This window comes from Salmo salar, chromosome ssa13 (assembly GCF_905237065.1).
Source record: "Salmo salar chromosome ssa13, Ssal_v3.1, whole genome shotgun sequence".
Taxonomy (NCBI): Eukaryota; Metazoa; Chordata; class Actinopteri; order Salmoniformes; family Salmonidae; genus Salmo; species Salmo salar.
Genome location: NC_059454.1, coordinates 84,827,853 through 84,852,814, shown reverse-complemented (window position 1 = coordinate 84,852,814; position 24,962 = coordinate 84,827,853). Strand labels below are relative to the sequence as shown.

Sequence of the window (24,962 nt, the reverse complement as noted above, 5' to 3'; positions counted from 1 at the left end):
TGTAATGACTCTCAGCACAATTTTCAGACCTTATTTCAGTTGGCAAATTTTAACCAATTTATTTTTTTATTTTTTTATTGAAATCCAGGAAGTAGATTAATGCACGCCACGAGTTGAGACCTAGGTTGGGACTTCCGAGGTGGGCGTGGGTGAAGATGTAAACAAGATTCTGTTCCCACTCTGCCCTCACAGTAAAATACAGAAATCTAAATACTCAAACAATCGACCTAAAAATGTTCTGGTCAACTGATAAACGGCCAGGCAATTTTTATAAAGGGCCCAGAAATGTTTTTGGGGTGAACTTCCCTTTTAACTGTGCAGGGAGAGATAACCAAGCTAGGAAGCCCTTCTTCTCCGAACTCATCTACTTGTTAACTGAGGAGTCAGTGAAGCGATTTCTGCTTCCCCATTGGGCACAGACATCAGACGTGATACCATGAACCTGTTCACAAGGGCAATCTGCACCAAGTGATAGACAATGTGTCTGTGGCTTCTAGTCCAACAGTGAATGACAACATCCATGATAGAGGCATCTGTCATAGCCACTGGATCTGAGGAGCAAATCCGGAGTCTCTTCAGTGCTCCTCAGGTTGTCAAACAAGCCAAAGGGAGGTTCAGATTCTTGCCAAAGATCGCCAAGTTCAAAATCAACCTCAAGGTACACCAGAAATGGTCCTAGTTTAAATGTTATTGTTGTCTATTGTTTTTTGTATTTATAGGGGTATCTTACAACAAAACATGAAAACCTATTATTGGTATTACTTGTCTTTTCTTGAATTAGTAACCCTGTTAATTGCTGTTGTGTAAATTATGGCATTTTAAGAATTACAATCATTAAGACTGTCACAGCTGTCGTGGAAGAGAGAATGGGACCAAGGCGCAGCGGGTTGCGTGCTCAACATATTTATTTATAATAATAATGAGAACACCACGGAAAAACAACAAACTAACACCAGGAACAGAGAAGCAGGCTCAACAAAAGCAGTGCGCTCAAACAACTACCCACAAGTGACAAACAAAAACCATACCCATTTATAGGACTCCCAATCAGAGGCAACTAGAAACACCTGCCTCCAATTGAGAGTCCAGCACCCAACCTACACATAGAAAAACTACCCTAGAACATACACAGAAATACAAACAGACCAGTGACCAAAAAAAACGTAATACATAAATAAACTACCCTCTGCCACGTCCTGACCAAATTACAATAACAAAATATCCTCTATACTGGTCAGGACGTGACAAAGACAGACTTTATTTGGAATCAATTAGCGCTTCAACAAAAAGGAGGTCCGGTCCGCAGATGAAGCACAGGACCAGAGGTAGGTTTCCCCATCAGGATGAGCATTGCATTAAGTCCAACTGCTATTCATTATTTTATCACGAACTCTATTTCCCAGTCCCACAACATTAGCAACATGAGTACAAAATCATTTTAAATCCTCAAATTTATGTAGGCTTATACACTGAAATGCATGCCAACTTTCTCAGTTGTCTCTAGCACCCCACATAGAAGCTGTTACGGCTACCCCTGAGGAAAGTCTTCCCTCCACCTCTCACCCCGAGAAGAAGGAACAAAAACCCTCCATCTTTGTCAGGATGTTCTCGGCCATCAACAAAGGCCTTCGCAACACCTTCATACGTTAATCTAATAGGAAGCTATTGTTACAGTAAGTGACTTAAATCATTAAATAAATACTATTGCATTAAATTTCCATTGTCATCTTTTGATGTCTTATTTCACAAAAAGACTCAAATTCAGTGTAACTCACTTGGTTAAATGTATTTCAATAGAGAGTATTGAAATACATTTGAGGCTCCCGAGTGGCGCAGAGGTCTAAGGCGCTGCATCTCAGTGCTAGAGGCGTCACTACAGACCCTGGTTTGATCCCGGGCTGTATCACAACTGCCCATGATTGGGAGTCTCAGAGCGCGGCACACAATTGGCCCAGCATCGTCCGTGTTAGGGGAGGGTTTGGCCGTGGTAGGCTATCATTGTAAAATAAGAATTTGTTCTTAACTGACTTGCCTAGCTAAATAAAGGTTAAATAAAAAATATAAAATATGTATACTGCTTGAGTGGGGGGGGTGGGATATTTCACCAACCACAAGAGCATTAGACTGTTCTGAATGTTAAAGCAGTAGTTCACTAATCAGAAGTTTAAGCTGTTTCTTTATCAGTTTGCATTTGGTTTAGCATTGTCAATATTGAATGAACACTGTAAATAGGTGCCCTGAAAACGTATTATTTCAGTTTATTGGAAAAACAATTGATATGATATGGACCTGTAAGGAACCTGTAACATCATGTATTTGAGAGATCTAGGATAAATACAAATAGAATATACAGGAAACCTTTACTTTTCACGGCAACATATTATGTACTGTAGCCTACATAAAAAATTGCCAACAACTCTGAAATAGAATGCGCAATAACACACAAAAAGGACAACTTGAGATACCATTCTGAAAACATTTTGTGGACTACAGTACTACACTGTCTTCAGAGATGAAGTCTCACTGGAGACACATATTAGATAAGACACACTATTTTCAACATCATAGGATTTGGGGAAAATAACATAGAATTCTACAGAGAGCTCAATCTGTGTTTAGCAGTAGTCTAAAAGCAATGAAGCCAAAACCCAGGATAGAGGGGCTGAGTGAATGAGATATGGACTCTGACAGGGAGGGTAATTTTGTATGAGACGCTATAGTAGAAGAACATAGCATAGTGCCTGCCTGTTGATCCAAATACAGTCCTACCCTGATGGACTCGTTCTAGTTTGTGCTTGTATTACAGTATTAGAGAGGCAGGAGTTTTGAAACTACAGAAAATGGATGAACGCATACATGTGTGTGTATGTGTGTGTGTTTGTCTGTTTATGGCAGCTCCAACATGTCGCATTGTTCCAGTGTGGCCTGTGTGCGTGTGGGTACAACTCTCATAGAGTGTATTACAATGTTTAGCACCGTCCTGCCTCCTCTTCCTCCTTGCTCACACAAACACACTAAATCCAGGAACACTCTTCTGTCAGGCAGTACTGCATACACCAGCTCAGCCACTTTGCGATCCACCAGGGGTGATGGGGGGCCAGGGCCATGGTGTACACATCCCTAGGCAACAGGGGCAGGGTTTGTGTGTGTGTGACTGTGCTTGTCTGCATACACGTGTGTTGTTGCAATTAAATAATTCCTACTGACCAAGTGCCCGCCAGCTTACTATTTTCTGTTCTGGTAGAACAGCTACAACAGTATTTAGCTCGTTGAGGATTTATATTTACAAAGCCCTGTTGTTTATCATGGGGCTCAGCATCACTTTCACTAGAGGGCCTCGGAGCTGATGCTTGAGCACCAGCGAGATCCTCACAGCGTTTACATATGATTGACGGTAGCTCCACCCAATCAGAGTTCCTTGTATCGTATTTTAGACCAATAGATTTACTTGACGTTGTGTAGGGGGCGGTAGTTATGCATTCCCGGTTAATGAACCGCTACATTCAACAGTGGCGGCGGCTTCCAAACTGTCAGGTATCAAAGAGGGGTGTACTCTTTCATGCCAAAGACATTATCTGACTTCATTCGGTATTTCTATTTTATTTGGAGAAAAACAATGCTATCCAAGGTGTAGCAATTTGGAATCTGTGTTCGAGCACATCACTACGGGTATGTAGCTTACCAAGCATATATTAGCTAACTAGCAAGCTGGCTAACATTAGCTGGCTAGCTAACTTAGCTGTTATTTACCAACACAAACCGAGCAAGCAAACGTGCCTGCTAGTTTAGTTACTTGCTAGATAGCAGTGTAATTAAGCTATCATGCAGTATTATAGTTAGCAGAAAACAGCAGTTAATTTGTAAGCCTGCTCGCTAGCTGGTGTAGTTATCGTTCGTTAGCTAGCTAACCAGATGTTGTTGGCTAGTTAAGCTCTCTCCAGCTAAACGAACGTTATTTATTTTATTTAACCTTTATTTAACTTGGCATATATTAGCTATATTACGTTCCAGCAATGATTCTTAATCGCATTTTCATTGGCTAGTTACTCAATACTAGGCCTACATTTAGTATGTCAACATTGATGCCCAGTAGTTGGCATGTGTGAGATGCTGTAAATCGATTGGTGGTCTGTCTTGGTCTTGTAGGTCTGTAGACGTTGGGACCAAATCAGAGAGATGGAGGTGGGCTCAGTGGTACAGGAGGACATTACTTTCCGAGGAGTAGGGTTTGCTGTGAAGATAGAACTAGAAGAAGGATTGCTAATAGTCGAGATATCTGACGCAATGACAGCTGACCAGTGGAGGGGAGAGTTTGATCCAGCCTGTAAGTGAAGCGTTGTTAAATTACAATTAATTTATATGGACATTGTAGACATGACTATTTATGGTCTTACCATGTTTTCATTGTGTTCCAGACATCGAAGACCTCACTCGCAAAACAGGCAACTTCAAGCAATTTCCTATCTTCTGCAGCATGTTGGAATCTGCTGTTAGTAATGTGAGTCTGTGAAGCATTAAAGGAAGTTAAAACATGTATGATTTAAAAGTGTTGTGATTATAATGCATTATTTTTCTTCAGACTAGTGAGTCTGTTACCCTTGACCTCTTGACCTATGCTGACCTGGAGCTCCTGCGGAACCGGAAAGCTGGGGTTGTTGGTCGTCCGCGTGCCCAACAGCAATCTCCTAACCTCAGTGCCAAAAGATACCTCATCCTTATCTACACTGTTGAATTTGACAGGTTTGTTTCTCTTTTAGCGATCACTATCTTAAACTTCACTATCAAACTCTACTTGAATCTTACAACTGCAAACTTGCCAAGTTAACCTTTCCTTATCAATGATTTATATAGTGCCTTCAGAATGTATTCATTCCACATTTTGTTGTGTTACAGCCTGAATTTAAAATGGATTCTACATTTTTTTTTATCTCACACGTCTAGGGCTGTTGCGGTGACCATATTCCAAATCCAATTGTATTTGTCACATGCGCCGAATACAACAGGTGTAGAACTTGCAGTGAAATGCTTAATTACAAGGCCTTAACCAACAATGCAGTTTTAAGAAAAATAAGTGTTAAGTAAAAAAAAATATATATATATATATATATATAATTTTGGTTGAAAAATAACAGAATTAAAGAGCAGCAGTAAAATAATAGTAGTGAGGCTATGTACAGGGGGTACTGGTATAGAGTCAGTGTGGGGGCACAGGTTAGTCGGGGTAATATGTACATGTAGGTAGAGGTAATGTGACTATGCATAGATAAACAGAGCATAGCAGCAGTGTGTGTGGGGGGGGGAGAGAAACAATGCAAATAGTCCGTGTAGCCATTTGATTAGCTGTTCAGGAGTCTTATGGCTTCGGGTAGAAGCTGTTAAGAAGCCTTTTGGACCTAGACTTGGCGCTCCGGGTACAGCTTTCCGTGCGGTAACAGAGAGAACAGTCTATGACCATTTTTAGGGTCTCTCTCTGACACTGCCTGGTATAGAGGTTCTGGATGGCAGGAAGCTTTGCCCCAGTGATGTACTGGGCCGTACGCACTACCCTCTGTAGTGCCTTGTGGTCGGAGGCTGAGCTTTTGCCATACCAGGCAGTGATGCAACCAGTCAGGATGGTGCAGCTGTAAAACTTTGAGGACCCGTGCCAAATCTTTTCAGTCTCCTGAGGAGGAATAGGCTTTGTTGTGCCCGCTTCACAATTGTCTTGGTGTGTTTGGACCATGATAGTTTGTTGGTGGTGGATACCAAGGAACTTGAAGCTCTCAACCTGTTTCACTACAGCCCCGTCGATGAGAAGGGGGGGTGTGCTCGGTCCTCATTTTCCTGTAGTCCACAATCATTTCTTTTGTCTTGATCACGTTGAGGGAGAGGTTGTTATCCTGGCACCACACTGCCAGGTCTCTGACCTCCTCCCTATAGGCTGTTTCATCGTCGTCTGTGATCGGTCCTACCACTGTGCGTCGTTGGCAAACTTAAGTGTGAGTCATTCCTGGCCATGCAGTCATGGGTGAACAGGGAGTACAGGAGGGAACTGAGCACGCACCCCTGAGGGGCCCCTGTGTTGAGGATCAGCGTGGCACCTGGGAACAGCCCGTCAGGAAGTCTAGGATCCAGTTGCAGAGGGAGGTGTTTAGTCCCAGGGTGCTTAGCTTAGTGATGAGCTTTGAGGGCACTGTGGTGATGAATGCTGAGCTGTGGTCAATGAATAGCATTCTCACGTAGGTGTTTCTTTTATCCAGGTGTGGAAGGGCAGTGTCATCTGTGGATCTGTTGGGGTGGTATGCAGATTGTAGTGGGTCTAGGGGTAATGGTTTTGATGTGAGCCATGACCAGCCTTTCAAAACAATTCATGGCTACAGATGTGAGTGCTACGGGTTGGTAGTCATTTAGGCAGGTTACCTTAGTGTTCTTGGGCACAGGGACTATGGTGGTGTGCTTGAAACATGTTGGTATTACAGACTCAGACAGGGAGAGGTTGAAAATGTCAGCGAAGACACTTGCCAGTTGGTCAGCGCATGCTCGTCCTGGTAATTTGTGTGGCCCTGCGTCCATGTGAATGTTGACCTGTTTAAAGGTCTTTCTCACTCACATCGGCTGCGGAGAGCGTGATCACACAGTCTTCCGGAACAGCTGATGCTCTCATGCTGGCTTCAGTGTTGCTTGCTTCAAAGCGAGCATTTAGCTCGTCTGGTAGGCTTGTGTTACTGGGCAGCTTGCGGCTGTGCTTCCCTTTCTAGTCTAATAGTTTCCAAGCCCTGCCACATCTGACATGCATCAGAGCCGGTGTAGTACAATTCAATCTTAGTCCTGTATTGGCACTTTGCCTGTTTGATGGTTCGTCGGAGGGCATAGCGGGATTTCTTATAAGCGTCCGGGTTAGAGTCCCGCTCCTTGAAAGTGGCAGCTCTAGCCTTTAGCTCAGTGCGGATTGTCGTGGAATATCAAATAAAAGGGAAGGGAGACTGCAGATTCTTTCAAACAACACTTTATAATAAGATTTGCAAAGATGAAGCAATCAACATCACCAAGAATGGTTGAGTTGAAAGCTTAACAAACATAGCCGGGTCTCTGCTTTTATAGAGAAAATACATACAACCTCTTTCTGTATACGTGGCTGTCAGCAGATGGTGTGTAAAAGGTAATTAGTTAGCACATTCGCAACAGTAAAACGCTATAATGTGCTCCTTTCTGCAAGTTTCCATACATGTGACTTTCTGTAGATAGTAAACCCAGGGGATGTTACATGCTACGGCTGCACCCAAGTGGGCCGTAGCTATACGCCCAGTCTTATGACTAAGTTCCACAAAGACAAGTTTGTAGCAGGTTAGAAAAACACTAGCAAAAACGAGACACTTCTTTAAACAGTAAAACACGGGATAGCATGACTAATTATGTAATTTTCCACGATAGGATGTTGCCTGTAATCTATGGCTTCTGGTTGGGGTATGTACGTACAGTCACTGTGGGGATGACGTCATTGATGCACTTATTGATGAAGCCAGTGATTGATGTGGTGTAGTCCTCAATGCAATCAGAAGAATCCCAGAACATATTCCAGTCTGTGCTAGTAAAACAGTCCTGTAGCTTAGAATCTGCATCATCTGACCACTTCTGTATTGAGCGAGTCACTGGTGCTTCCTGCTTTAGTTTTTGCTCGTAAGCAGGAATCAGGAGGATAGAATTATGGTTAGATTTGCCAAATGGAGGGCGAGGGAGAGCTTTGTACGCGTCTGTGTGTGGAGTAAAAGTGGTCTAGTTTTTTTTTTTTTTTCTCCTCTGGTTGCACATTTAACATGCTGGTAGAAATGAGTTACAACGGATTTGTTTCCCTGCATTAAAGTCCCCGGCCACTAGGAGCACCGCCTCTGGATGAGCTTTTTCCTGTTTGCTTATGGCCTTATACATCTCATTGAGTGTGATCTTAGTGCCAGCATCGGTTTGTGGTGGTAAATAGACAGCTACAAAAAATAAATAGTGTGGTCTACAGCTTATCATAATCATTATTTTTTATTTTTTATTTTATGCAACTAGGCGAGTCATTTAAGAACAAATTTGTATTTACTGTGACGGCCTACACTGGCCAAATCCGGACGATGCTGGGCCAATTGTGATACAGCCTGGATTAGAACCAGGGTGTCTGTAGTGACGCCTCAAGCAGTGATATGCAGTGCCTTAGACCGCTGCGCCACTTGGGAGCCCATTATGTGATACTCTACCTCAGACGAGCAAAACCTCAAGACTTCGTTGATATTAGATTTCGTGCACCAGCTGTTGTTTACAAATATACACAGACCTTGTTTTACCGGAGGCAGCTGTTCTATCTTGCCAATGCAGCAAAAACCACGCCAGCTGTATGTTATCCATGTAGTCGTTCAGCCACGACTCTTTGAAACATAAGATATTACAGTTTCTAATGTCCCATTGGTAGGATATTTGTGATCGTAGCTCGTCCATTTTGTTATCCAATGATTGTACGTTGGCTAGTAGGACTGATAGAGGCAGATTACCCACTCGCCATCGGATTCGTACAAGGCATCCTGACCCAGCACTCTATTGTCCCTCTAATCACTCTGACATCAATGGAAATCGAAATCGAAAATCGAATCAAACACTTCATGAGAGCTCATGTTGCGCAATATTTCTATAGGTTATGCAATTTTGCGATAATCCCATCAGGATCCCATCGGTTTTCTGTAGGCTAGTAGGCCTACTATATTTATTCTCAACTTTCCTAATATTAAGCACATTGCTTATATTTACAACAGGAGTATAGCCTACCTGGCTGGCATGAAAATGAACCACATGAAAAGCGTCCTCCATTTGCTATTTAAGTGCATAGATGACATGTATTTTTTTCTCGCTGCCCTTGTTTCAAGACAGCTGCATGATAATGGTCCATTCTAAATAAAAACAAATGTCACACATATTATTTAGTATATGTAAAGGTAATATTAAATCAAGAATAGTCTGATGGGTGACAGTATTAGCCTATCACTTGTGAATTCTATATTATCATGATGAATGATGCCCAGCATCAGAAACGATGCTTTTTTTGCAACTTTTTCAAATCATAGTCGCACACTTAATGTAGCCTAGCCCATAGGCCTATATGTTTTGATAAGGTTTGTATCACATCTAAAGTGGCCTAATAACTCCTTAAAATTAAGCACATGAATCTGCTTTATACAAGCGGTGTAGAGCCTAACTGGCATACATAAGCAGCGTGTGAGTTTCAAGTTTGGGGAAGATCATTTTCACATAAAAATGCACCATTATAATAAAAGCATTACATGCATAATTGCATTTGCGGTCACTTTTGATAATGGTGTTTTCCGCTAATGGAACATTCTCGCTTCTAACCCACTACCATGTGCGTATTGTTGAACCTATAATGTGAAGACATAGCCTAATAGTTTATCAACATTTTAAGCTAAATGTTCTGATCTGTTGCGTCAGCCATATTACATAAATGTTGTTTATTTTGATGCTAGTGGTTGTATTAATTTGGGATCTATCGTATCCCACAATTGGCCCGGACTATGTTTGGAATATTTATATCTTGCACAGAATAGAATATGCTGACTTTTGTACTCTGGGGGATAGTAGATTTGACCTGAAATTTTATTTGTCACATGCGCCGAACACCTTACCGTGAAATGCTTAGTTACAAGCCCTTAACCAACAATGCAGTTCAAGAAATAGAGTTAAAATATTGACTAAATAAAGTAAAGTTAAATAAAATAACAAGGCTATATACAGGTGGTACCGAGTCAATGTGGGGGGGTTAGTCAAGGTCATTTGTATATGTAGGTAGGGGTAAAGGGACTATGCATAGGCTAGTGATTTTGCTTTTGCTGTTCGTTAGGCCTACTCATCTTGTTGGCTGACGAAAAGTAAATGTGGACAGTTCTTCCAATATCTTCAATATGCACCTTGGAATTGGATAAAGACGCTTGCAGTTGCGTCCCGATGTGTCTGTCTTCACTTGTATTCTGTGAGAAAGACCCGATCACGTGATGGAGAGCCATGTGAGTGATGGGTGATTTGGAGCGCGCAGCACTCAGGGAGAAGGGCACAACGGCCACTGGCCGCAAAAGGCATGGATTTGTTTAAGGTGCATTACAGCCACGTGAAGGGGATGCTGCCGTGAAATTCTAGGCATTATCAAGTGCTTGTCAAATTGTGAATGAGTGGCTGATGTAGTGTTTACAGCCTGCGCAAAAAACAAAGCAGGGTTCATGCCGTTTCAAGAGACTTTTTTCAAATCATTATTAGTCACATCATGCAGCCTTACAACGTATTAAAAATCAAAACAAATAGCCCAACGTTTGTAGAACAACTAAAGTTACATTAATAACTCTAAAGTAAGCATATAGGAATACCTATTTCTTTGTTAACCGCTCAACACAGAATAGGCGCATGTGCGCACTCCCTCAAATTGTTTGGAGAAAATATCATTTTTATTTTATTCAGCTTTGTTCAATTGTATTCTTCATACTATAAAATATGCAAAGCAAATTCGAAGCAAATCTTGTCTGCTAAATTAGCTAGTGTAGCCCACAGCTATTTGGCATAGCCAAATCAGGACCTAACATAAGGACAACTCAGAGTAGGTTCTTCTGAAATAGACTATATTTTCTTCATATCATGCTTCTTTAGACCTGTCTAAAATAAATAATGGATTTATTGTGAAGGTGTTGGCTATATTATATGGATTTATAAGACTTTTTAAAATGTAGATATTCCAACGGTCTGCATCAGTGGCTTGTGTGGAAGCCAAGAGATGCTAAATGTGTTTATGTTAATTAACGGTCAATTGTCAAGCAAATAACTGTCGGTCTCACGATAATCACTGGCTGATGAAATTTAGTGACCGCCACAGCCCTATACCCATCTACACACACTACTCCATAATGAGAAAGTGAAAACATGTTTTTAGAAAAATGTTAGCAAATTTATTGAAAATGAAATGCAGAAATATGTCATTTACATAAGTATTCACACGCCTGAGTCAATACATGTTAGAATCACCATTGGCAGTGATTACAGCTGTGTGTTTTTCTGAGTAAGTCTCTAAGAGCTTTGCACACCTGGATTGTATGATATTTGCAAGCTCTGTCAAGTTGGTTGTTAATCATAGCTTGACAGCCATTTTCGAGTCTTGCCATCGATTTTGAAGCTGATTTTTAAGTCAAAACAATACTAGGCCAGTCGGAAACATTCAATGACGTCTTGGTAAGCAACTCCAGTGTATATTTGGCCTTGTGTTTCAGGTTATTGTCCTGCTGAAAGGTGAATTTGTCTTCCAGTATCTGTTGGAAAGCAGACTGAATCACGTTTTCCTCTAGGATTTTACCAGGGCCTAGCTTCCATTTATTTTTATCCAAAAAGACTCCCTAGTCCTTACTGATGACAAGCATACCCATAACATGATGCACCCACCACCATGCTTGAAAATAGTTTTGGGGAGTGGTACTCAGTGATGTGTTGGATTTGTTCCAAACATAACACTTTGTATTCAGGACATAAAGTTAATTTCTTTGCCACAATTTTTGCAGTTTTACTTTAGTGCCTTATTGCAAACAGGATGCATGTTTTGGAATATTTTTATTCTGTACAGGCTTCCTTCTTTTCACTCTGTCAATTAGGTTATTATTGTGGAGTAACTACAATGTTGTTGATCCACCCTCAGTTTTCTCCTGTCACAGCCATTCAACTCTGTAACTGTTTTAAAGTCACCAGCGGCCTCATGGGGAAATTCCTGAGAGGTTTCCTTCCTCTCCGGCAAATGAGTTAGGAAGGATTTCTGTATCTTTGTAGTGACTGGGTGTATTGATACACCATCCACAAGAACTGTACATGACACACTGTTCACAGCCCTCTTGTTGGCGGAGAGAACATTTTGCAGGTTTAAAGCTTATATTGCCTGCATTTCTACATATTTTGTCATGGACATTATGCTGTTTTAAAACACATTTTCTTGCAATTCTATACATTTTGCCATGTCTAATGTGTATTAATTTGATATTTGACTGCAAAATCTATGGGCTTAAAAAACGTGGCTAAAAAACAGCTGACGGGATAGTGATCTGGACATTTCTGACAAATGGTTCTCTAAGGTATGCAATGACTGCTTCATTTAATTTCATTTTAGTCATTTAGCAGACGCTCTTATCCAGAGCGACTTAGAGTAGTGAATGCATACATTTCATTATTTTTTTCTTTTTTTCGCCCATACTGGTCCCCCGTGGGAATCGAACCCACAACCCTGGCGTTGCAAACACCATGCTCTACCAACTGAGCCACACGGGACGGAATTCTGACTGACATGACAAGAGGAAAACAATTTTGAAATTTCACCTTCTGCATTCCAATTTTCAGTGGTTCCCCCCGGTTTGGAACCACTTCACTAGATGACTGATGGGGCGCGGGGTCTCCCCCACCATTGTAAAAAATTCAATTATTGTCTACAGCTGATTTTGCCATGTTTATTCTATTACAGACACCTTAATGCATGCTTTTAAATTATATTATGTGAGCTAAACAATTTTTTTAAATAAAATAATGAAATGCATGTACTTTAAATACTGTAGAATTCCATTCATTCCTATGGAGGACTGCTCCTTCTGGGGAGTGCCAATATGACCAACCTGTGGCTTCAAAGCCTCTGATTGGACAATACATAGCATCAGCAATCCAGGGTTTACATGCATCATTATTTCCTATAGGATCCACTACCCCCTGCCTCTGCCCTACCATGGCAAGCCTGACCCTGCTGCCCTGCAGAAGGAGATCAGAGCCCTGAAGACTGAGCTAAACGCCCTTGCCAAACATGCAGGTCACAAACCAGCAGAGACAGAGATACGCCGGTTACGGGCAGAGTAAGTTATAATCTATTGTTGTTCTCTAGACTCTTGGCCAAACTCAGGCAAGAGGTTAAGGGCCCTGACTTCTCTCTGTCTGTTGTCAGACTCACCTTGGTGAGAGAAGAAAAGGAGGCCCTGACCAAGGCTCTGGAGCGTCTACAGATAGTGGGGGCTGGCGCCACCCCTGGAGGAGGGGCTCGGGGGCTCAGAGAGGTGGTCAGGAGTTTAGAGGACCAGCTCCTCAGAGAGCGGGCCAAGAGTCAGCGCTCTGCCACCAAGAGGGGCCAGGAGCAGCGCCTCCTACTTGAGCAGGTTGGTCCTTGCTTGCATCCTATTTCAAGTAAGCATGTTGTCTGTAACTTTAAATAATTCAGCATGACTGGCTTTGTGTTGATGGAAATAATGTAGCTAGTAACAGATTCCTGCATACCATAACAAGGCCTTGTGTGCATGTCAATACTTAGAAGTACTAATTTGTGTGCCATTATAAGTAGCATTGTTGGTGCTGATTCCTCTGTTAAGCTGGTAATTCAGACGTTTCCTGTCTCCTAGTTGGAGGAGCTAAGAGCATCAGAGCGAGCTCTCCGGATTCGCGTTAAGAGTTTGACCAATGAGCTGGCGTTGCTTAGGCGAGGGTTAGTCAATCTAAGCATGTATGTCTTTCCTTTTTCTTTTGTCTCTTTCACTCACTTTCCTACTTACCTACTGACTCACACACTCCTTATGATTCTCTCTGCCTGTGGCTAATGTTGTATACTATGTGTGTCTTTAGTAGGTTGACCCCTGCTCTCTCTGGGCGCAGTGCCTCACGGGGTGATGGGGAGATCAGGCGCTCACTGTCCCGGGAGCGCAGTTTGGGACGTGTTGTGGTCAGGGCTCGCTCAGGGTCCAGGGAGAGGACAGAAGAGAGGGGTCGAAGGTCAGAAGGCCGTAGGGCAGACTCCTCAGGGCCCCGCTCGCATGTTTCCAGACCCTCACCTTCTCCCACAGGTATTACATTTTTCTCTCTTTATTAGACTTTGGAGGTGAAAGGTAATTTAGCTTCATTGCATTGTTTTTGACTTAGTATAAGTTTGGTAATGAAATGGATTCAATCAAAGTTGATGTACCACCAAGTCTGAGTAAAGCTGTCAGAGCTTGACTCTCTGCTTGGTTTTTTACTAGGAGCTCCCAGTCAATCCTGTCGTTCCTATTTCCAGGTTCGCGAGCACCACGCTTTGACCCCACTGCATATATCCAGGACAGACAGCGCCGACTGAGAGAGGGGGAGCTCAAAAAGTCAGACATCTCCCTCTAATCATTTAACTGTCATAACTATCTGCAGTGCAAGCTTGTGCCAATTATACCAGTGTTTCATGCATGTGAAACACTGTTATAGTGATTTTCATCTGCTGAAATGCATTCAAGGATTTCAAATGGCAACCCATTTTAGCTTAATGCTAATACAAAAACCAATACTGAGTGATACTTTGACTAATCACGATTTAACTTGGCCTCCTGTGTTCTCTCTCTCCCTCAGCCAGAGGAAGGTCCGGAGGGACATGCTAGCATCGCCTGTTGTGGAAAGGGGCCGATCTCGGTCCAGGGAGGCATATCCCCAGCTAACCAGGGCAGGCAGTGGGAGCAGAGGGAGGAGTTTATCAATGGAGAGTAGGAGGAGCAGACAGTCCTCTGTGAATTCATTGGTGGAGTTGGATGAGTTGACAAGCGGGTAAGTTATTCTATAACTTGCATCTATATCATATGGTATTAAAGTTCAAACTGGGTTTGTTTGAGAAAATGGGAGATGTTCTGTTGCTTTACTGTGGGTCTCAGACAGTTTCTAATTTTGTTATGCGTTTCAGAGGAAGGAAGCAGACCTACAATGGTCCAACCATGGTGAGTGCGGTGTGTTTTTTTTACAGCTGCTGATGGACCTTGACTTGTTGAGTGACAGTGATTTCTTTTTGTAGCCCAGAGGAGGAAATTTGACCAGGAAGCCCCATTGCAGCACTCCCACACGCAGGATACGATCAGACAAAGGTAACCAATCCATTCCCTACTCTCCAATCTAAAGTGTAATCAGAGTCATTTAGCTAAATAAATTAATATATTTTTAATATGAGCCCTGGTAACATTCTGTGTGAGACCCTTGCTGAAACAAATAATTTAACATTGGCTGTGTACTGCTTGTCCTTTACCCAGAGGGCTCCATAGATGGGGCTGACCTGTCTGAGATCGATGCCCGGTTGCAGGCCCTACAGGACTACATGAGGGACCTGGACACGGGACACTAAAGCCATCAATTCTGCACACTCCCAATCCGGACAATAAGTTCTGACTTGTGTTTCCTGTGCTGCAAACTGAGACCAAGGACTACAATTGGAGTCGACACTGTGACTAAACAAGACCACTGCACTACACCTATGATATTTTTACACACAAGCAGACATTATCAACCGATAGGCTTATGCAAGTGCAAACACGGATGCACGCACAGCTTATTCTGTCGTCCTACGGCAGACAGTGCCTGTCTGTGGATGAAGATGCCACTGTGAAGGCTGTTAAGCCACAGTTTGTTGAACTTGAACTGAGTGACTGATTTTTATACTATGGTTTTATAACTCATGCATTGTGTATGTTGTGACAGTAATACCCCATTTCCCTTTTTATAAAACAAGTGATTGATGACTGCAAAGCTTATTGTGATTTGATGTATTTGAATCTGTAAATATTGTTACTTTTACTCAACATATCTACTCTATTAATCATCACTGCAGCAGCTTTGCCTCATAGTAGTGCAGTGTGTTGTATGAGTGAACTAAGTGCAGTGTCCTCTCTCTGCAGTACAGTTAGTGTTGCTTGGATGGGCTGAAGGTTCCTCCTTAGGGCTTTACTCAAGGGGCAGCTGCCACTACAGCTGGCTGGGTCTCATTAATTAACACTGAACCTTCCAGGCCTGGACCCTTCCACTCCTGGGTGAGCAGCTGGAAGAGCTGCTTCCATCTACCACTGTAGGAGGATGAGAATATTGGATGAAGTTGACAGGCCTTTTGTGCTGTTTTTTGGAGGGGAGTTTTGGTTTTTAGATTTGACCTCCACTGCTAATAAAATGTCAGATGCTTTCCACTTAACTAAATCACCATCTATCAGAAGTTGTTTCTTAAGAGGATCATTCATAACTTTACACATTTAAACAGTGAATGTCCTCTTTCAATGGGTTTTAGTTATGAATGCAAAATGCTGTGGTTGTGTAACACGTGCTCAATACTTTACAACAATTTTTAACTAAAATGGCAATTCTCCAGAAAATAAAGGCAGGACTAGTTCGTTATTGTAAGCTGAGCAACAGCTCCATGGCAAGACAGCCACTTATCGATGATTAACATGTGGCCAACGCAGTGTAATTTATGGGCGGGGTTAACTGGGTCAACAGGGAGTGGCTAAAGAATAACTAATGCACTAACTAGCACCCCTGCGTGGTGACGAAGAATTGTTGCCAGCATCTGGTTGAAAACATTTGGTCGCGGTTATAAAAAATGTGAATGTGTTTGCTAATTAAAACATCGCAATATCTGCCTTATTGCCTGTGCAGAAGGTAATGTAACAATAGGCCTGCTTAGGTGGTTAAACCGTTTTGGATGGTTCAAAGGGGCATCGAGTTGCTGAGATCAGCCAGGTTATTGTTTCCCTTCGGAGATGAAATGCACCGTGGCTCTCTTTTCGTTTGGATTAGCTAGCAAACCTCGGCAGCAGCGAAATCAGGTGAGGCTGCACTCATTCACCGCTAAATTTCCGATGAGTATGACTAAAACGCAGTGACCACAGCTGATGAGTATGGGGGATATGAACCACAGTTACCCAAACGCATCGGGGGTTCCTGTATGGTCGGCAGACTCTACAAAACATGCCGCTGATTTCCCCTCACATTGCGAAAACGCACACGAAAATGTTCCACAACTGGTGGTCAAATGTAATACAAGCCCATGCCGAATTGAATTGGAGTCCGTCAGGGTTAGCGGGATCTCCGTTGGCTCTCATCCCGACGAGGATTCGATTTGCTCGGACAGTGGGTTCTGAGGCTCCCCCGCATCACTTCTAATCAGAAAGTTGTCAAACGCCTCATCGTCTGGGTTGTCACCCGCCTCGTCTTTTGAAGAATACGAGGACGACCGCGGCTTTCCTGATGAGGTTCCCCGGGTGAGTGTGTGCGTGGTAACATTTGGGGAGTGCGCCCCTGTGATGGTAATGGCCCAACCAATATTATGTTAATGATATCATACTCTATCAGCTGCCATAGCATGGGACCGATCAGCATGAGTCTGAAATAATGTAACATTCTGCTCAGGAAGATGCAGGTTTCATTAGATTATATGATTAGAACTGGCTTTGGCTCAACAGTTCTGCTAAATGTAGTCTAAACTGCTGGAAATGAGGGCAACGTGTGTGATTTCTCCAGTCCGGGTAAATCTCCATCTGTCATGCCTGTACATCTTATACCTTTTCTATTACTGTGAAGGCACTAATACTGGGTGTGTTTGGGAGCTAACCTCTGGGGGGGGGGGGGGAAAGAAGTCCACAATGGCACAGAAACTCTAAACACTTGTGATCTGTCTCCTAGGTGTCCTCTCTCGCTACCTCTCCTCATCCCTCTGTATCTACAGACAGAGGCTCAAAGCCTGTCACTCTATAGGCTGAGCTGGGGATAGGATATTTGTATCATGCTAGCAGCTACATAACCTTTTTGGGCATTAAAGAGTATTAGACTGATACAGAGATGATTACAGAATTTCACCCCGGCAGCACCAGTGTGTTGCATCGTGTCTACTAGCCAACACTCCAGTGTTATATAGTGAGTATTGTCTACATGAACTAAGGTTTTCCATCCTCTCATTTCCTGATACTACGCAGGCCTCTCCCTTGGCATCCATCATTTGAGTTTATCTGCTCTGGCTGCCCACTATCCTACAGTTGACAACATGCAGGAGAGAGTGAATGGGTGATAGAAAAAGGATGGGCATAGATGTGTGGGGATATATTAGAGATTGGACAAAGATGGGACAATTATTCTTTGAAATCTCATTGTATTTGTATAGAAAGAAAGTAGTGTAGTTCTAGTCAACTAAGTTTTGAAGAACAAAAAGGTTTGGTCAAGTCCTCCAGGTGTACACTCTCCTCACCTGGGGGTTTGTAGTTTCAGGTGTAGATGCAGGCCACGACACTAACGGAGAACAGATTGGGCAAGTATTTCCACACAAACGCATATCCTCATCTGTACATACTGGGGGACATGTTTTAGAATATTGTGAAACTACAGAGACCTAGAGCAGAACAACAAACTCAACACCCACTGTGCAAACTCACTGTGGTACTTTAACGCGTGGGTGTGGTCTCACATTCACTACATCTTTGATCAAAACAAGTCCGGCAGCCTGTAAATGTTTGATGAATGTGTGCAGCTGTTGCACCAGCTATTAAAAATATTGTCTAGTCAGGCCATTACTGTTCCTGCTGGCCGATATGCGTTATTAGGTAGGTAATGTTAAGCGTAGCACAGAGACCCTTTACTTGGCGATTCTTCCTCAATTCCCGACTGACACTTCTTCTAAACTTCCATGTGTAGTTCGTTTGAATTTAGAAAATGCTCCGTTATTAAAATTCTGTTGGATTACTTCGGGGCACAGAACATTTAATGTAGTAATGGTGCATTTTCTAAATTCAAAGAACCCCCTGAAACTAGACATAGAAGTTTAGAACGTGTTGTCTTCCAAGTTGGGAATTTTGGCAAGTAAAGGTTTGGTTGAAAATTCTCTGTGCTACACTTAACATTACCTACCTAATAATGCATATCGGCCAGCAGGAACAGTAATAATGGTCTGACTAGGCAATATTTTTAATCGCTACTGTTGCGTAAGATTCCAGCCCAACCTCTCCTACATGTCTTGGCTCAGTCTGGTGGTCGGTCAATGGCTGTTTCCATAGAGACACTTAGCCATAGGTCAAAAAGTTGTGTGACGGAGTCTGAAGTCTGAGGTTGTCTTTCTCATGACGGTGTCTCTCAGTGGAGTTACAAGGCAGTAGGACAGACAGAGGAGGAAATGTAAGCTAGAGGTGTTGCACTGTACGCTAAGGAATGGGGTTGTGAGGTGTAATTACTTGCTTTCCCCATGCAGGGCGTCACATGGAAGAAACCCGGAAGTACAGGGACCTTGCCTCCCATCACCGTGCCCCTCAAGAAGCCACAGCCCTGGGTGCAAGTGGTCGGACATGCAGGTTGGTTCTTTGTCGGGCTTTCTTTAATTGGTCTTTTGCTGCCTTGATGGATTTGTGAAGTTAGTATTGCTTACTTCTAACAAAAATGGCTGTGTAGTACCAAATGTGTTTTGAAAGTATAACATGCATAGTCTCTCCCCTCTTTTCCCCTTTCGTGGCTGGTGTGCCAGGGAGCTTCCATGCAGGGGACTATGGGATGCTGCTGAAGCGCTACACTGAGGGGGAGCAACAGTGCCTGCAGAGGCTGATGGAGGACTCTTTGAGGCCCTTCGTACCAGGCTACCACGGAGTGGTGCAGCGGGCTGAGCAGGACTACAACATGATGGACGACCTGCTCACTCACTTCAACTCCCCCGCCATCATGGACTGCAAGATTGGCACCCGGTGTGTGACTGTGTGATTTAGAGACACTGGGAGCTGGTTTACCCTGACCCAGATTAAACCAACCTCTGGGCTAAAGTGTTCATTTGAGTCCAGGAATAGGCAAACTGGCTCTGGGTGTGTTGTCTTGTGATGATTATGTATATATTATTGAGCTGTCTGCTCTGTTAGGACATACCTGGAGGAGGAGCTGACGAAGGCTCGGGAGCGGCCCCAGCCTCGTCAAGACATGTATGAGAAGATGGTGGACGTGGACCCAGAGGCCCCCACTGCAGAGGAGCAAGCCCAACAGGCAGTACTCAAGACCAGATACATGCAGTGGAGAGAGACCCTGAGTTCCACCACCACTCTGGGTTTCCGCATTGAGGGAATCAAGGCATGGACACACACACACACACACACACACACACACACACACAAATGGACAAATGCAGGGAGACGAGATAAGTTCAGATGTATTGATCCATTGTGTTTCTATGGCTTAAGTGCTGTATGACCGTAGCCAAGGCTGTTGAACTTTGGAAGAGAAATTACATCTGTCATTTAGCAGACAAAGCGGATTTATTTAAGATGCTCTTTAAAGAAGTAGGGTTTCAGACATTAGAAATATCTGAAATGAACTTTTAAATTTTTTTTATTTTTTATTATTTAACCTTTATTTAACTAGGCAAGTCAGTTTAGAACATTCTTATTTACAGTGACGGCATACCAAAAGACCTCCTGCGGGGCTGGGATTAAAAATAAATATAGGACAAAACACACATCATGACAAGAGAGACAACGCTACATAAAGAGAGACCTAAGACGACAACATAGCAAGGCAACAACACATGGTAGCAGCACAAAACATGGTACAAACATTAGTGGGCAAGGCTTCCTCATACTATAGCCTGATCCATTAGTTGTCTACAATCTTTCTTTCAATGCTTGAACATTTTGAGTCAGAGTGAGAGAGAGAACTTCCCTCTGTTTTTTCCCCTGCATAGTCCTAGAGATAAGGAAGCAGGGATTGACTTTGAGGGTTGCCTGGTGCAAGTGAACTGAGCAAGTAGCCAGCAGCATACCACCCTGCATCCCACTGCAGGTTTGCTTCTGAAGTTAAGCAGGATTGGTCTTGGATGGGATACCAGATGCTGCTGGAAGTGGTGTTGGAGGGCCGGTAGGAGGCACTCTTTCCTTTGGTCTAAAAACGATGTACCAATGCCCCAGGGCAGTGATTGGTGCTGTCTTTCAGATGGGACATTAAACAGGTGTCCTGACTCTGTGGTTACTAAAGATCCCATGGCGTTAACCCTGGTGTCCTGGCTAAATTCCCAATCTGGTCCTCATACCATCATGGCCACCTAATCGTCCCCAGCTTCCAACTGGCTCATTCACCCCCCCGTAACTATTCCCCAGGTCTTTACTTTACTAAATGATAGTGTTCTCAGTCAACTTACCTGGTAAAAATATATATATATAATAATTAACTGCTCTGAGGTTGCCCCAGTTGATGATAAATACAACTCGAAACAACAAAACTGCAAAGAATTCCACTAGGCCTAGCCTAAAACATATTTTTGGTTCATACCCATTGTTTTGTTTAAGTGAAAGACTGACAATTTGACTGCTCTGGGGTTTTCCCATTGGGCAGGTGATTTTTAAAACAACCATACTGCAAATCATTTCAATAGCCTAGCATAGGACCTATACTGGGGCCCAAGTTTCATTGAAATGAATAGGAGCGTCTCACGCTTGGCAAAAGTTGCGTGTCCAATGTCGCAAGCAGGTCAGTCAATTTTATTTATTTTTCCGTTTCCTCCCTGTTGTTTTAGGGCCTGAAACGTTATGTCATTTCTGCGTGTAAACAACTATTTCCAAATGTATGGGCAAGTGGCCATAATCTTCGGGAAACCAAAAAATACTCCTGACTTTCTCGATAGGTAGGTGCCTTTCAGACCTAAATGTAGTTTGTGGTGGTTAATTTCTGTATTACCAAATGAGGAGAGACAAACTTCACACACCAGTCAGAGTTCTACTTAAACTACATCTTTAATAATAAGAGCTTTGCAATAGCAATGACTTTCAACGATTCCCTATTTCTAATGAACCGTTGAGTGACAACACAATGGCTACTGAGGTCTTTTATAGCAAAGATCCACCCCCCTAGTCGACATGACAAACCACAGATATTAGGAACAGTTCACAAAGTGAGACTTTATAATGAGAGAGGAGTATCCCGTAGCCAGATAGCATTCGCTATAAATTATCGTTCAGTTTGGTCCCTAAAACGAGGTTCTAATCTCGTTCCTGGTATGGTATAGCATAAACGTTAACTCATGTTCTCTGGAATGCTCTTTAGGTTTTATCACCCAAAGACATCGTAAATCTCCTCTGTCAAGTGTTATCTCATAGAGTCCCATCCTCAGTAGAACACACACACAATAGTTAACAGAATAATCTATTCTGTCGAATAAAACAACCACTATAATGCAATACAAGCTTTATAACAACATCTTGTAATTTCCATGACAAGTTCCCTGAGGATGTTGCCAAAATATATTTTTAAATAAAGGTGTCCACACGCGTCCTCCACCAGGTAAGTTTACCACTGTTCCAGGGGTTTTCAACTTCTTAATTGTTGCCCTAATAGGGGTAAGTGGTATTTATTTTCCTATACACATTTTTTGTTGTTGCACCCATTGTTGGGATTTATGAAGAGAGACAACCATTTGTCTCTCTTCATTTGTGAGTTCTTTGCATTTCTCCATGGTGATGGATGACAAAGGGATTTTACCCAGTGTTTATACCCCAGTGAAACGGAAGCAGTGGAATGCCAAAATACAGTTCTTTAAAGGGAGATGTTATTTCTAAGAATATTTAGGGTTGCCAATAATTTAACAAATGTCTTTCTCTGAGCAATATTAGTGTAATATCATTTCCAAATGTTTTGGAGCATACAATATAGCATAATATTTGTACTGTATGTATTTTGTAGTCTTTTATCAAGGGTGCCAATAATTTGATGTGACTGTCTACAACATTGTTAAATCCCTGTGTAGAAGGCTGATGGTGTGTGCAACACAAACTTCAAAAGGACCAAGAGCAGAGAGGAGGTGATGCAGGCACTGCAGGACTATGTGGGTTGCAACGCTCTAATAGTGGTGAGTGTGTGTCGCTCTTAATCTTACCCCCTTCATCCCCCTTCCTCTTTCAGGATTACATTTCTCTTCTCCATTTTCAGAAGGGATATCTAAGACGACTGAAGGAACTTCGACTGGTGTTGGAGACATCCGACTTCTTCAGGACACACGAGGTAAGCTGTTTTGCACTGCTTTCACAGTATAATGCATGCTTTGCATGTCTTGATGCTGGTCTATGTATGGAGAGGTGCACACTAACATCTGTCTCTCTCTGCAGGTAGTGGGCAGCTCCCTGCTTTTTGTGCATGACAGTACAGGGAAGACTGGAGTATGGATGATTGATTTTGGGAAGACTGTTCCCCTGCCGCCGCCTCTCACCCTGGACCACCGCACCCCCTGGGAAGAGGGCAACCGAGAGGACGGGTACCTGTGGGGGCTGGACAACCTCATCGATGTCCTGACTGACATACTGCCTCACCTGACCTGAACCTCAATCTGACTGACACAGGACCTCATCAAAACCAAAACATCCTCTCCCACTTAAACCATACCCTATCTGAATGGCCACGTCACCTTTCACCTTAGAGGGTTGGACAACCAAGAGACTGTTCACACATTGGACTTGGATTCTGCGTTGGTGTTTTTAACCACATCATTAATGATGTTAGGTACTAGTGTTTGTTTTTGTAAGAGTGCTTTATATATTAAAGAAGCAATGAATTGACCTACGTGACTACAATGAGGGCCAGCCTACTTTCTGGTAAAGAATGCAGTGATGTGTACTGAACCTGTCGCCTGTAATAAAGCGTAGGGCGCTATGATAAACTGCTTCTAATGGCTTTAATGTAATGTCAGCTGCATTCATATACAGTGCATTTAGAAAGTCTGCAGACCCCCCCCCCCGAATTTTCAACATTTGGTTACATTACAGCATTATTCAAAAAAAAAAAATGTTTACAGGTGTGTGTGTATATACATGCATGCATGCATGCATGCATGCATGCATGCATACATACAGTTGAAGTCGGAAGTTTACATACACCTTAGCCAAATACATTTAAACTCGGTTTGTCACAATTCCTGACATTTAATCCTTGTAAAAATTGCCTGTCTTACGTCAGTTAGGATCACCACTTTCTTTTAAGAATGTGAAATGTCAGAATAATAGTAGAGATTTATTCCAGCTTTTATTTCTTTCATCACATTCCAAGTGGGTCAGAGTTCACATGCACTCAGTTAGTATTTGGTAGCATTGCCTTTTAAATTGTTTAACTTGGGTCAAATGTTTAGGGTAGCCTACCACAAGCTTCCCACAATAAGTTGGGTGAATTTTGGCCCATTCCTCCTGACAGAGCTGGTGTAACTGAGTCAGGTTTGTAGGCCTCCTTGCTCACATACGCTTTTTCAGTTCTGCCCACAAATGTTCTATAGGATTGAGGTCCGGGCTTTGTGATGGCCACTCCAATACCTTGACTTTGTTGTCCTTAAGCCATTTTGCCACAACTTTGGAAGTATGCTTGGGGTCATTGTCCATTTGGAAGACCCATTTGCGACCAAGCTTTAACTTCCTGACTGATGTCTTGATGTTGCTTCAATATATTCACAATTTTCCTCCCTCATGATGCCATCTATTTTGAGAAGTACACCAGTCCCTCCTGCAGCAAAGCCCCCCCACAACATGATGCTGCCACACCCGTGCTTCACGGTTGGGAATGTGTTCTTCGACTTGCAAGCCTCCCTCTTTTTCCTCCAAACGTAACAATGGTCATTATGGCCAAACAGTTCTATTTTTGTTTCATCAGACCAGAGAACATTTCTCCAAAAAGTTCGATCTTTGTCCCCATGTGCAGTTGCAAACCGTAGTCTGGCTTTTTTATGGCGGTTTTGGAGCAGTGGCTTCTTCCTTGCTGAGCGGCCTTTCAGGTTACGTCGATATAGGACTCGTTTTACTGTGGATATAGATACTTGTGTACCTGTTTCCTCCAGCATCTTCACAAGGTCCTTTTCTGTTGTTCTGGGATTGATTTGCAATTTTCACAACTCTAAGAGACAGAACACGTCTCCTTCCTGAGCGGCATGACAGCTGCGTGGTCCCATGGTGTTTATACTTGCGTACTATTGTTTGTACAGATCAACGTGGTACCTTCAGGTGTTTGGAAATTTCTCCCAAGGATGAACCAGACTTGTGGAGGTCTACAACTTTTTTTCTGAGGTCTTGGCTGATTTAAATTTGATTTTCCCATGATGTCAAGAAAAGAGGCACTGAGTTTGAAGGTAGGCCTGGAAATACATCCACAGGTACACCTCCAATTGACTCAAATTATGTCAATTAGTGTATCAG

General features: G+C 42.8%; 2 protein-coding genes across 5 annotated transcripts; both read left to right on the top strand.

The window, feature by feature from the left end:
- The first annotated feature begins 3,472 nt into the window (after nt 1-3,472).
- LOC106567813 (centrosomal protein CCDC61) lies at nt 3,473-15,543 on the top strand. 3 transcript variants are annotated; one of them, XM_014137573.2, is made up of 13 exons: nt 3,473-3,669; nt 4,147-4,324; nt 4,416-4,498; nt 4,580-4,740; nt 12,729-12,881; nt 12,971-13,178; nt 13,419-13,501; nt 13,642-13,856; nt 14,066-14,144; nt 14,386-14,577; nt 14,711-14,744; nt 14,819-14,888; nt 15,051-15,543. In XM_014137573.2, the coding sequence occupies exons 2-13, from the start codon at nt 4,177-4,179 to the stop codon at nt 15,140-15,142; spliced, it is 1,518 nt and encodes a 505-aa protein (XP_013993048.1). In that variant the 5' UTR covers nt 3,473-3,669; nt 4,147-4,176; the 3' UTR covers nt 15,143-15,543. The 3 variants fall into 3 exon arrangements, with proteins under 3 accessions (XP_013993048.1, XP_013993047.1, XP_013993045.1); XM_014137572.2 differs by having other exon boundaries at nt 13,639-13,856; XM_014137570.2 differs by having other exon boundaries at nt 13,419-13,519; nt 13,639-13,856.
- A 751-nt stretch (nt 15,544-16,294) lies between these two features.
- LOC106567814 (inositol-trisphosphate 3-kinase A) lies at nt 16,295-23,345 on the top strand. 2 transcript variants are annotated; one of them, XM_014137575.2, is made up of 7 exons: nt 16,295-16,610; nt 19,019-19,118; nt 19,289-19,502; nt 19,671-19,875; nt 22,541-22,642; nt 22,723-22,794; nt 22,899-23,345. In XM_014137575.2, the coding sequence occupies exons 1-7, from the start codon at nt 16,545-16,547 to the stop codon at nt 23,106-23,108; spliced, it is 969 nt and encodes a 322-aa protein (XP_013993050.1). In that variant the 5' UTR covers nt 16,295-16,544; the 3' UTR covers nt 23,109-23,345. The 2 variants fall into 2 exon arrangements, with proteins under 2 accessions (XP_013993050.1, XP_013993049.2); XM_014137574.2 differs by having other exon boundaries at nt 16,313-17,045.
- Nucleotides 23,346-24,962: the final 1,617 nt, after the last annotated feature.